At 34.0% G+C, this 13,339-nt stretch overlaps 1 protein-coding gene across 2 annotated transcripts in view; it reads left to right on the forward strand.

The window, feature by feature from the left end:
* LOC150091183 (transmembrane protein 198) overlaps positions 1 to 9,824 on the forward strand; it is a 278,344-nt gene extending 268,520 nt beyond the window's left edge. The window contains exon 8 of one of the 2 annotated variants that reach the window (XM_090382651.1): positions 8,602 to 9,824. In XM_090382651.1, the coding sequence (XP_090238777.1) occupies positions 8,602 to 8,739 (138 nt within the window). In that variant the 3' untranslated portion in view covers positions 8,740 to 9,824. Of the gene's footprint in view, positions 1 to 3,952; positions 4,323 to 8,601 lie in introns of those variants that run through there. The other variant, XM_090382643.1, reaches the window with a different exon arrangement.
* Positions 9,825 to 13,339: the final 3,515 nt, after the last annotated feature.

Genomic DNA, 13,339 nt, shown 5'->3' on the forward strand with positions numbered 1-13,339 from the left:
TGTGGCTGTAATGGTCCAAAGAGAGAGAGAGAGAGAGAACCACCAAATGTGCTGGGACAACAGATATCTCATGCTCCCTCAATTAATGGCAGACTACAACCAGGGAGCAAAGAGAAACATTTCCAAGCACACCCTCTAACGGATACTCTCGCAGATTGGTCTACAGAGTAGGCGACCATGTGCCCAATTTGAATGACTGTTGTCAATGCCTCTGCGTGTTTTGGGCATGGGAGCACTGTTCCTGGACATTGGACAACTGGGAAAGTAACTTGATCTGATGAATCAAGGTTCCAGCTCCATCATGCCGATGGATGAATGCATATTCAGTGGTGAGCAGGTGAACAGTTGCAACCAAACTACATAGTTGGATGAAAACAAGCCGGCAGAAGTGGTGTCATTGGTTTGTGGGATAATTTCATGGATCACTGGATCCCTCATTCCCATTGAACACACCCTCACCACCATATCCTACCTCGGCATTGTTTCGGAGCAAGTTTTTCCCTAATGGTGACTGTGTATCCGGCTGGCACCGGACCCTTTCAGCAAGACTATGCCTCATGTCCAAGCACATTTTGTGTGCTCCCTGGCCACCAAATTCTCTTGACATCAATCCCATTGAATATTTGTCCATCCATGCCAGTGCCTTGCTCCAGGATGTCCTTTTGCCCAGCATATCTGAAGATACCTGTAGTTTTGTGGAGTTAATGCCACACCAGGTGCAAGTGCTTATCATGGAAACAAGTGGCCCAATGCGCTATTAGGTAGGCAAGTGTTTTGGTTCATGAGTGTATATATATATATATATATATATATATCCAAAGGAAAAGTTAAAGCTCTTCTAAAAATGATTCCATTGTAACAAATGATTCAACATGGTACTTTTTGATGCATCGTATCCACAAAGCAAGTTTTTGATCATTTTTCATCATACTATCAAGATTTTAAATCTTGATATTATATTGAATATGCTTCTTAGCAGGCTGCATTGGCCTTCAAAAAAAAAAAAAAAATTCTTTCTCCAAAAATGATTTTAAATGACATTGTGTAGCTTACCATAATGGTAGTTTTCATTACTTATATCATTATTGGCTCAGCATTTTTCAGATTGTTGTCTTTTTTAGGTTTGGTTAGCATATCTTTTATTGTATCTGTTCTTTTACCACTTCAGAATTATTTCTACTTAAACTATATAACACAAAACAGTGTCCTTTTGTTTTTTTCAAGCTCCAGTAACACTTTACCCGTGGACCTGATTAAACTGTTCCATGGGTTTATATGGAATATCATGTCATATATATAAAGTACTCACCATCAGTTAAAGTTTTTTTAATACTGTGCTGTATTATCCCCCAGGCTATATATCCATTTAATGTTTTGATAATTCATAACATAAACTATCTTTAAAGTAATGATTTTTCTCAATGTTGGAAGTTAAGTTTCTGTGATATGAATGAAATTCTTTAGGCTCATATCAGTTGTGAAAAGTGTTAACTTAAAAATATTGCTTTTTAATTCCTGAGAAGTTATACTGCATATATTACACAAAATCTAAAAAGATGTCAGTAGATGAACTTCCCAAATTGAGCAACCTTGGGTGTCATTCTTGTCCTATCTTGGAATTTTCTGGATTTTGGATGTCAATTATAGTCATAGAAAAAAAGCAAAAAGTACTGTTTCTATATTACTGTACATTATCTTTCTTAAGGAAAAGATAACATACAGGTACATGAAAAAGTATAGTAAATATACAATATACAGGTAGTTCTCGACTTTACGAGTTAATTTGTTCCTAGCGCGTGCTCATAAAGCGGGAATTTATTTCCCATACACATAAGGTTAAAAACAGGAGTTATGTTCTCAACAATGAAATTAGTTAGCTAATTAGTTTGTTTAAACAATGATTGATTTATCGAAAGAAATGAAAACATAGCCTGTAAAATCAAGCAAATTATAATAATAAAGAAATTATTTACGACTTACAAATGTTAAAGAATGTTTATTCTTCATCATCGACTAAGTGCCCACTCGTTGATCACTCATTATTGGCTCGGCACTCGTTGGTTTGTTGCACAAGGAGTCTTCTTCTTCAGAAATGTTTCAAGAGGTGTTTGTTTCCAAGATAATCTTCTCTTTTAATTATAAATTTCACGATTGCATGCATAAGCATTTTTTAATAGCACACATACATTGCAACTAACACGATTCGCATGGAGTAACAAGTTTACGAAGCTTAAAAAAAAAACAAATGAAGAGAAGATTCTGAAAATTTTTGTTTTTTATACGATTGGAGATTGATTGAAGTAAAGGGAAAACACATTTCACCATAATAACGTAAAAAAAACCCACAATTCTAGCTATCGGAATTTTTGCAAATGCAATAAGAGCGAGTTTACTACCCGTTTATAATTGTTTGCAGTAATAGAAAAGCCCAATAAACCGGAAAGTGCAAATTGTTTTTATTGTTTTATGGTCGTGACCTCCAGAAATGTACTTTAGAAAAATATAGGCGTTTAAAATTGATTCTTATAACTGAACATATGATAATGATGAAAATGTAGTGCGTTTAATGATTTGAATTGGTAACTAATACAAGTTACAAACCACGCTCACGACCTTCTATATGGCCTTAAGGTCACACTTATGACCTTAAAAATCACATTTTAGAGAGATAAATAGCTTAGTTATACAGCAAAAATTTCAACTTCCGAGATCTTGAAACCAATTACCAAAAATGCAATGTGTTATTGGGTTCACATTACGATATTTTAACGATACGATGGTGTCTCTGTAACTGATTAATATCATAAAGCGGGGTATACTGTATTGTACAGCTACACATATGGTTTGGAATGCGGTATTTATGAATGTTTAACATTCATTTTTTGCAATTAATGTTCATATTTTTGATTTTGTTGATATTTGATACTTTTGGGAAAAAACTCATAAACCCCGAACTCATAAAGCGAGAACTGCCTGTATATTATACAGGCAAACAAATAAAACTGTTTCCTCTTCCAAAATAATTTTCACGTCTATAAACATAGTGATATAACTAGAATTTTTGGTTCCTCTGACAAAACATCAGAAAAGTGCCGCTGCTTTTCATTAATATGAAAAAACTTTAGACTATTATTTATTTAATAATAGTCTAAAGTTTTAAAGCTCTGGTTGCTTTGGCAAACAGCGGATTCACCAAAGCAGCATGTCCGAAGTCCTTCAACGTGAACTAAGAGTCCCATGATGGTATAATGGTTTTCTCTCACTTATTGGGAGAGTTCAGTTTGTTGAATCCCATCAGAAATTGGAGAAATCCTTAAAAGTCTCTTCCATCAAGAGCTTTAACCAATCTTTCTCAAACAGGATTTTCCCTTTGAGTTATTTTAAAGCCCATACATCCACACAGATAAATTGGCTCTTCAATACAATAGCGCAGTATGACCTAAGATGCTGATGTACATATAACCAATAACAAAAGCAGCTGAGAATTGAATTTTCCATTATCATGTAGTTTACCAGATTTCTGATTTTTATGGCGACTCCGTAGCCAGGTGGTCAGGAGCAGCAGTGCGTAGCACACACTTCTTGATTAGACTGGGGTTCGACCCCGTGACCACCAAATATGGAAGATGCAGAAAGGTCAGAGAATGACCACCGCACATCCCCGGAGCAATATGGCCTTAGTTGCTAATGCTCCTAAAAACCAAACAACAACATTTCTGATTTTCATAAATACAACTGAAAATTAGATGGTGCTGGATTTGGAAAGTTCAACTGCATTGTTATTAATATCAATTCATGTTTGATAATTTATTATTATTTATGCCCTACTTTCTCAATAAATTTTGTTGTTTTTCAATACCTGATAGATTATTGCTTTTAGCATTGTTAGCTGTGTGGTCACTGCACTTATTGTTACCCCATTGCATCTTCACCCTGGGGTCCTGTGGGACAGTATCTTCCTCTTAGTCATTCACCCACTGACAAAGATTCAGCTTATAACTCAGTTTAACTCAACTTCTATTATATGTTGCTTTAATAACTTATTTCCTGCATGGTTCTTTTAAATGATGTACTGTAAATTACTTATGTCTTTCTCTGTGTATTGTGTGTGTGTGTGTGTGTGTGTGTGTGTGCGCATCTGCAAGTTTTATCTTCTTTCATTATCCTTATCTAAACACCCATTTATTCTTTGTAGTTTTAAAATGAAATTTAGTTCTCTAGTCGATTAGTTAATCATCCAGTTTTTTAAATTGGAATATGGATTTTTCTATGGTGTTCTACCTCTTCTGTTTTTCTCTGGTACATAGCAAAAATTACATTTCATCCAAAGTTTTCTTGTTGTTCATATTTTAAAGTACAGTAAACCCTCGATTTAACAGACTAATAGGGGTATCCGTTAAATCAAATGTAACCTGGGGGGGCATTTTTTATTGTTCTTAATATAAAAAAAAGGCTTTAATAGAATATAAAATGTCGCAATCTGGCCTTTGATTTATGAATGTCAGAAACAGTTTGTTTTTTATGTGTAAATTTCACAAACACGTGCTACTGAGACGCCTTGTTCTGTGCCACATTTAAGTTCACATACGTTCTTTTAACTCCATTTTAAATTGTAAAGATTGCAAAATTATTTAATAAATAATCACAATTCAGAAATCACAGAAACACTCTGTATACAACCTGACTGCACGATAGCTTGAGGCAGACTGAGACCTAAACAAAGCGAGTCGGTAGACCTGCAATTTAGTGTCCCGAGTCACGTTCAGCTCGCAAGTCACCACCTGCCCTTATCTGTAATCTGGGAAAACAGCTATTTGAACATGTTTTCAGAAAGAATAAAAAACAATTTCCTGAATTTGATTATAAAAATAAAAGTAGATAATTATCAAAACAATAATGGAAATAGTAATTATTATTAATTTTTAATTAATAATAATACTGAACCATGTTTACGATTTATAGTTCAGTGATGTTTGGAACTTTTGTCTAATATGCAAAATCTTTAATGAACCCTCAGGAGAAAGAAACCCAGAGGTGTGACATCTAGCGATGTATAACCTAAAAAAAATAATATGGTTGAGATTAATATGTATGTTACTGTTATTATTTGTCCGATCCGTTAAATCCAAAATCCGTTATATCGGGGTCCATTAAATCACAGGTTTACTGTACTTAAAAGCCAAAATTTTTAATTACTTTATTATAAAATACTGACTAGTATTGTATTTCTACTTCTAGTATTGTATGTCATCTAGTTGCAATTAGGAAGCAATTTTTTGGAGCTGAACTTCTACTAGATAGTGCATATGTTAAATTCCAGTATAAAGAAATTTATTTCATTATTTAGCTTCTTTTTACTGTAAAGGAGCCTTAATTTCATTAATACTTAAAATACACCTTTTCATAAAACATCTGAATGATTTGAAATTATAATAAAATAAAAAGATAAGACATACTAGCAAGAAAAGAATTTATTGATATGACACAAGTCAAATTTTATTTTTGTATGTTTGGTTGCTCATAGGACATCTAACTGATAATCTTTTTCTCTCCCTATGCATTCAAGTGTTAGTACTGAACATTGCTAGAAAATTCATGATTTCATTTTATAGTTCAGTGATGTTTGGAACTTTTGTCTAATATGCAAAATCTTTAATAAACCCTCAGGAGAAAGAAACCCAGAGGTGTGACATCTAGCGACTGTTATGGCCAAGTGACAGGACTGCCAGTGCACTGAAATATCTAAAAAGAACTTAACAAACAACAGCGAATGCCCTCAGAAGTGTTGTCAATCCCATTGAAAGATGTGGTTCCACCCTATCAAGATAGGCAACAGATGTAGTCTATCTTGATAGGCTGTTTACAGTCATGTGTTTACAGTGAAAAAGGGACCAATGATGCTACTGTGCATCAGGCCACATAAAATATAAATTTAAAGCTGAAGTTTCATGTTGAAGTTACAAGACTACATGGGGATTTTCTGAACTCCAAATGTGAACATTGTCAGTTTTCAATCCCCAACACTTGGAATATAACCTCATCAGAGAACAGGAAGTGTTGCAGGAACCATTATTTCAGTATAAAATCTCAACTAAAAGGCTTCTACTTAGACCTGTCATCTAGTTGCAGTGCAAGATTTTGTGAACAGTTGTGGGTGATGGCTGTAATTCTCTGATTGATTTTGTAGGTTACAGAAAGGATCCATACACTTGCCTCACTAATCAGTCTCTGATGCTGTTCTTTGACAAAGAATACTTTCTGTAGTGTGTGGAAGTTTCTCAAGGTTTGCATCAAAAAATGGGAAAAAATGCACTACGTCAAATGTTTATTGCAGTTTAGTAAACATTTGACAACACAATACATTTTTTCCTGTGGTAACATTTAGAGCAAAAATGAAAAACCACTTCACTCAACTACTTTACAAAACTTTTGCAGTTGCTGCATCCTATTTCCAACCAATTTACATAAATAAATTTTGTTTGAACTCTGGGATGACCACATGGTCAATTTGCAAGACAGAACTCAAGAAACAGCATTGTATTTTAGTAGTCATGTAGGCTCAAACCACCTTCACTCAAACTATATGTACTTATATACCATCATCCCTGACCATTCAGCTATAGGTAGCTTTCTTTCTGTAATATGCAGTTTAGCCACATTGAAATCATTCAGATCTTTTATGAATTTTAAACAAAAAGAAATCATATGAATATATAATATGAAACAAAATAATGCATAGAATCGATTCTAATCTCATTTCGATCTTGGTCTATTATATAATATCTCATTCATCCTCTTTTTCTCCTACTAATCCCACTACTTCTTAGATATGTATGCTGGTTACATTGTTTTCTTCTGGCAGTACAACTATATGTAGACACAATAAAATTAGAACTTGATTTTTTCAAACTTTTCATAATTTAAACTCAGTGTTAGACCCTGTTTCATACAATTAATCACAAATTATTTTATATAAGGGGCATTTGAAAAGTTTAAGGATTTATTTTAGAAATTTGGTAAAAATTTTACTTTCCAACATGTGGTCTCCTTTGGGAGTTGATACACTTGTGCTACGAATCAATGCTTTGATTTCAGCTGTAAAGAAAGTTTTCTCTTGGACCTCCAGGAATGCATCCAGTACAGCAATATCACTGTCGGTTGGAAAATAGATGCCAGCCAGGTATTTTTTTGAAACAGGTAAAAGTCCGATGGTGAACGTGGAGTATGGTCCAAGATTTCAAAGCCACACTCATGGCAGTTACAGACATGTTGTCCTGGTGGAACAAGACTCCTTTGCTGAGTTTTCCTCTGCATCTGTCTTTGATGTTTTCATGCAAATGCCTCACAAGATCTGCGTAATATGCCCCTGTGGCTGTCTGACCTCTCTGAAGGTAATCTACTAGTAACACCCCATCAGAATCCAAAAAAAAACCAATGCCATCACCTTGCTAGCAGAATGGAATCAACTTGGCTTTCTTTGTTGGGGGAGAAGAACTGTGTTTCCACTGTTTGTACTGCTCCTTTTTCTTGCCGAAAGTGATGGATTCATGTCTCATCCATTGTCACAAATCTTGCAAGGAAATTTGCTGGATCTGCTTGAAAATGACCCACCCCCAATGTTGTAATCATATCCTCATGAATTGCCTTTGTATCTTTTTTCCCAAATATTGGATGACTGCACAGCGACTAATTTTGTCCATCTTTCCTCATTCACACAACTTTCTTTTTTTGACTTCAGGACCTGTAATTAAAGAGGCATTATTGAAACTGCATGAAACTTGGTAGGTTACTATTTGAAGCGTTGTACATTACGTATAAAAATTTTTTAACACTGTACCACTACTCTTTCATAATACTCAGGCCATGAACTTTTCAAATGCCCTCATATTATCAAGAAAAACCTATTTCTGTCCATCGTTATTCACGGGATAGTAATATTGCAACTGTATAGTTATATCAATACTTTTCCAGTTGTAATTTATTTTTAGTTTATGTGTAGGTTTAAGGTTGGTATAATTATTTTCCTTCCCACATTAATTTAATACCATCCATATAGCACTCTTTTAACATACCTTGTTCGGTGTTTTTTTTTTTTTTTTTTTATTCGATTACCACTACTTTTCCCCCCTTACATAATACTTGGTGGTATTATTCTTAAAGTGCTAGGTTATTCAAATCCATCAGATTAAGTACTCGCACTCACCACAAATTGCACTTATGTATCCTTATATATGCATTTAAATTAATATATTTATCTTAAATCAGTAGTAAATATATATATTTGTTTTATTAGTTTATAATTTTTCTTACCCAATGTCATTTGTGCTTTTTTATCTTTTTTATTAAAACTTCAAATGAGAAAGAGACTTATCTATTAGAGCACACAGCTAACACTGCTATAACTTTTCCTTTCCATTTTTCATATTTACTCCTGTTGTCCTAATGTATATGTGAATTGTACATGTGTTTGCGTGTGTGTGTGTGTGTGCGCACGCGCGTACATTTAGCATTTCCCCTTTCCTTACTCTGTTTGGCATTTCTATATCTCGTGGGCTGTTGCCATGGAGACCAGAGGGTGAGAATGCATCACTTTATTTGCAGAATTACATCCAGAGTCTACAGAAGAAGGTATGTCCTCCACCAGATGACAGCTTCACCACACTCCATTCAGATTTGACTCACCTGACAGTATTGAATCCTTCAGAGAGCACTGCCACATCCATCAGTCAACTGCCATGACAACCACAGAAGTATAGGGAATTTGTTGCTAAATAATAATGATGAACATTGTACTTGCAGTCATATGCTGTACCATCATAAATATCATGTTTATGACAAATTATGTTTCACATCATTTATATGACCAAACTATCTTATAGCTTGTAACATTTAAAAATACCCACATACTTACATATATATATATAGTTCTGTCATATCGAAATTATAGTCCACCATACTGAATAGATAGAAATAAATTTGAAAAGCCGAGGGACTAGTATCGTTTTCTTTAAAGACCATGGTATGTTTTGGATGGCAGAGTTGGCTTTGAAAACAAGGACTACTATTAAGGATGCTATTGCTAGCACAGCATTGCTAATAAAACTTCTCTGTATTAATTGCCACAAACAAATATTCACTGATGTCCTTTTGGTGCTGATTATGTATATGAAGCCGGTGAAGAGAATGGTGCCTTGAACTCGTGAACTGGAAGATGCTATGATAGCATCTAGTGTTGATATTCCTATTTGCACTTGAATGTAAGGTCAGACCATACATATTACTGCCATTATTTTAGTCACCAGTTGGACTGGAGTTCATATTCCTATTTATGCCAAAAACCAAAGAAAATGCCTTATAGCCCGAAGGCACAGAATTGTAAAGTCTGTGTTATAAAAATTACATGGCACAAATTTTGTAGGTATATCTTATCTCTGTTAAGATTGGGTTATATTGAAAAGAGTAAAACAGTTATTATTATCATCATTACTATTTTTTTGAACTGTGATGTTAATGTATTCTTCTGATATTCTCTTTCTCCCCCTCCCTTTCTCTCACACACTCACTCTTAAATGGTTGTTAATGTTTCATGGCACAGTGTATTTGGCAGCAGATGGCTGTTGTGGGTAACTTATCACCATGACATATTTGCATTGCTCATCTCTAAATCATCTCCAGAAGTTGTAATTATATAGTTTTTCAGTGCAATGTAAACTATAAGAAAACATTGTGTATTGTATGGTTTGGTACAAAGTGTAGATTTGAAAACTTGCTGATGCTATATTGGATAAAGTTTTTCTGTATGGATGTATTGCTCTATGTATAAAAGGGGGAAAAAATGCTTTATGTATTTGCAACATAGTTCTGATGTATTCAGTTCTCCATAGGTTTTTTTTTTTTTTTTTGTGCAGGACTTTTCCTCCTACTTCACCTTTAAAAACAGTTTAAGTGAACATTGAGTTGTAAGTAGTGTTACTTTTAAGCCAAAAAAACAGTAACTTATGTAAAATAAGGTGTGCAAATGATTGTATCCCTTGGAAGTTCTAGGTGGCATTTTATTATTATCGTTCTTATATTGCACCCAAAATTAAATGATATTGTTATTTTTTTTATTATTTTTTTTTTTTAATAAGCATTCCTGTGTGCTCACAGTCGAAAAGTAAACTAGTTTTTGAAAAATATCTTTATTTTTTTTAAAAAGAGCAATGTACACAGCCATCAGATAAGAGTTATGCATATTCTTTATCATATTAATATGATGCTTTATCAGAAGTAGCTAAACATCTCTAAACAGCAGTTCACATACATCCTAAATATATCTAAATCAGTTTATCCCAAGTTTCTGAAGCATTGAATTACTGAATAGAAATTGAATTATATTAGAAAAATATGAATATATGTTAAGTTCTAATCCTGTCATCTAAATCTTATATGATTTTAGAAACTACTCTTGTCATATACATGCAACTTAAAAAATATATCCATAATTCAGTGGTCTGGTGAATATGTAAAATGAACTGACAGATTAAACAGAATTGCAACTTTTAAAATACTCAAATTAAGTTCCCCACCACCACTCAATCTTCATATCTATGACTGATGAAACCAACATGTTGTTGCCCAATTTGCCACCCATAATTCATTCCCTAGAAAGAATTAGTGATTTAATATTTAAATTCATAGTATTGGCTTTATTTTTTATAATATCTTTTAATCAGGGAGTGCCATCTTGAAGGTGAGTAGTAAACTATGTAGTATCAGACACCCTGAAGATGTTTCAGGCAGTGATATATATAGATATGGTGCACAGTCTTCTTGAAACCAAACCTTGTTATCCATGTACATATCACATAAAGAAGGTATAATGTGGATCTGTAATGTTCATAGCTATATTTCTATTGTTTTTTTCACATCAAAGACAAATGGTCCAAATATCCCAAGGGGTCCTAAAAATCTTGTCCAGAACTGTCACTTACATAGGGTTAAGAGCTTGGTTATGAGAAGGCAGAAGAAAGTGGTCTGGTAAACGAAACGACTTTCTTATGCTTAATCTAGCAAATAAGTTATAATGTTCAAGGTTTAGACCTATATAGATGTCAGATGAACTGATGAGACTGAAGAAATGCACATGATAATTATAAATTATCTAGTGATGGAGAAGCTTACAATAAATGTCTTCAATCAAGTTATTACAGGAATCAGACATGCTATGACTAATTATGAGAAGTCTCTCTCTCTCTCTCTCTCTCTCTAAGAAAGCTACACTAATCCTGTACACATAGCCACCAACCCTCCAGATTTATGAGATTGTCTTTTTTGAAAAAAAAAATCAGTTTTTCCCCATCTTTTTCATTCCACAAAAAAATAAATAAATAAACTACATTTAAATTTGATTAAAAAAAAAAAAATGCTAAGGAATTGGCTGTCGACTGTGCTATGGTAGTCTGCATTGCAGAATAGAAATAAACCATAATAGCGTTATTCAGTTGTTTCAGTTGTGTAGTATGCAGTTAATTAAGATTGTCTTTTTGTAAGATGCCAAAAAATACAACATAAAATTTAAGATATATGCAAGATTTTGGAAGGTATTGTAAAATCTTAAAATGGTAACACATTTGTATTCTCTGTACAGTACCAAACTGTACTGAGTGTAGATGTGATCTTTCAATTTTAAGCAGTGTGAAACGTGATGTAATCAGACATTTGCAAACAAATAAGCATAAAGATAGCATTCAGTGCATAGAAAGAAATGCAGAAATAGATGTTGCATTTCATGATGATGCCATAAATGCCAAATATTTATGTGCACTTTTGTCATAAAACATAATCTTCATCCAGATTGTGCTGATCTACTTTATTCAGTAGTATGTTACCTGGTAATGAAATAGCAAAAAAAACCAAAAAAAAACCAACAGTTGTGGAATTATGAAAGCAATAGGCATTGTTATTGAAATTACATGAACAGCAAACGAAAAGGTAGTGATGGCTCTGAAAAATGGGCTATTTTAAATTGCTATGGATGACGGCAATCAAAGTGATTCCAAACTATTTAACCATTCAAATAGGTGACCTCTCATAATACAAAATTTTTGTCAAATTAAAAGCAGCTTTGTCTCGGTGGCAACTCTGGAAGATGACTCTATGTGATACAACATTATTCATATTCTAAATGACCTAAAAGTTTGTGTAATTCCTTCAAAAAACTGGCTGGCACTTAGTATTGATAATGCATGTTATGGTAGGCCTAAAAACAAGTAGTAAGGGTTTTAAAAGAGGGAATTGAGCACTTGGTGGTAATAGGCTTTTATTGTCATCTTATCTGTGTGCTGAAAAGGATCTGCATGCCTTCCTTGTGAAAGGGGACAAATACTTTGTTAAAATTTACTAGAAGTGCTAAAAATGAAAGAATAGATTTAAGCAGTTTCAACTGGTGCACACCACTGAAGTGCATTTCCTCACCCAGTAGGTGAGGAAATGCACTTCAGTGGTGTGCTTCAATAGTTTTGAAGTACCTGTACATAGAAGACAGCTCGCTCGCTCTCCCCCCCTCCCATCCCATTAGGTACAAATTACTTGTGAATCACACTGTTTGCCAAAAAAACATGATTAGCATTGTCTTGATCCTGAAATGAAACTTTTTGGGCTTTGGTGATGATTTTGAAGTCCACTGCACGCTCTTACATCTGTCGACGTACTGAACCACCCAACACTCATCTCCAGTGATAGTACAGTCGAGGAAATTAGGATTGCCTTGATAGCTCTGTATGAAATCTTTGCACAATGATGATGAAGAGTGATGACACCCTTCATCATTCATGAGGCTGTGTAGCACAAATTTTGTACAGACCTTCCTTTCTCCTAAATCTTCTAAATCCAATTTCAAAAATGGAAGTACATGATTTGAAAACTGTTGGTGAAATAAATGTGCATACGAGGTGTGGCAATAAAGTTTCAGACTGGAGCTGTTGTAGTTCAGACTTCCTCTAACAGATTGTCCAGTAGGCTGACAGATTGAAAGCAACAACCAGTCTGAAAACTTTATTGCCACACCTTGTATGCACATTTATTTTACCAACAGTTTTCAAATGTTGGTAAACGTGGTGCACGAGTTCCCATTTAAAAAGGTTTTTATAAATTTCGAGGTAGCATAAACTTCATCAATGGGAGTGCATTGTTTTCAAATTTCTTGTCTACAAGTTTGCATTATTTCTTAGTGTTGATAAAGAAATAGGTGAAGCAGTAGATATTTTGAAGTATCATTTCTGTCAGTTTCACTGCAAGAACCCACCAGGCTTTATTATGAAATAAGAAAGAATTGATATACAGTGGTCTTTGGTTGGGG

This window comes from Mastigoproctus giganteus, chromosome 1 (genome assembly GCF_048544385.1).
Source record: "Mastigoproctus giganteus isolate SK-2022 chromosome 1, ASM4854438v1, whole genome shotgun sequence".
Classification (NCBI taxonomy): domain Eukaryota; kingdom Metazoa; phylum Arthropoda; class Arachnida; order Uropygi; family Thelyphonidae; genus Mastigoproctus; species Mastigoproctus giganteus.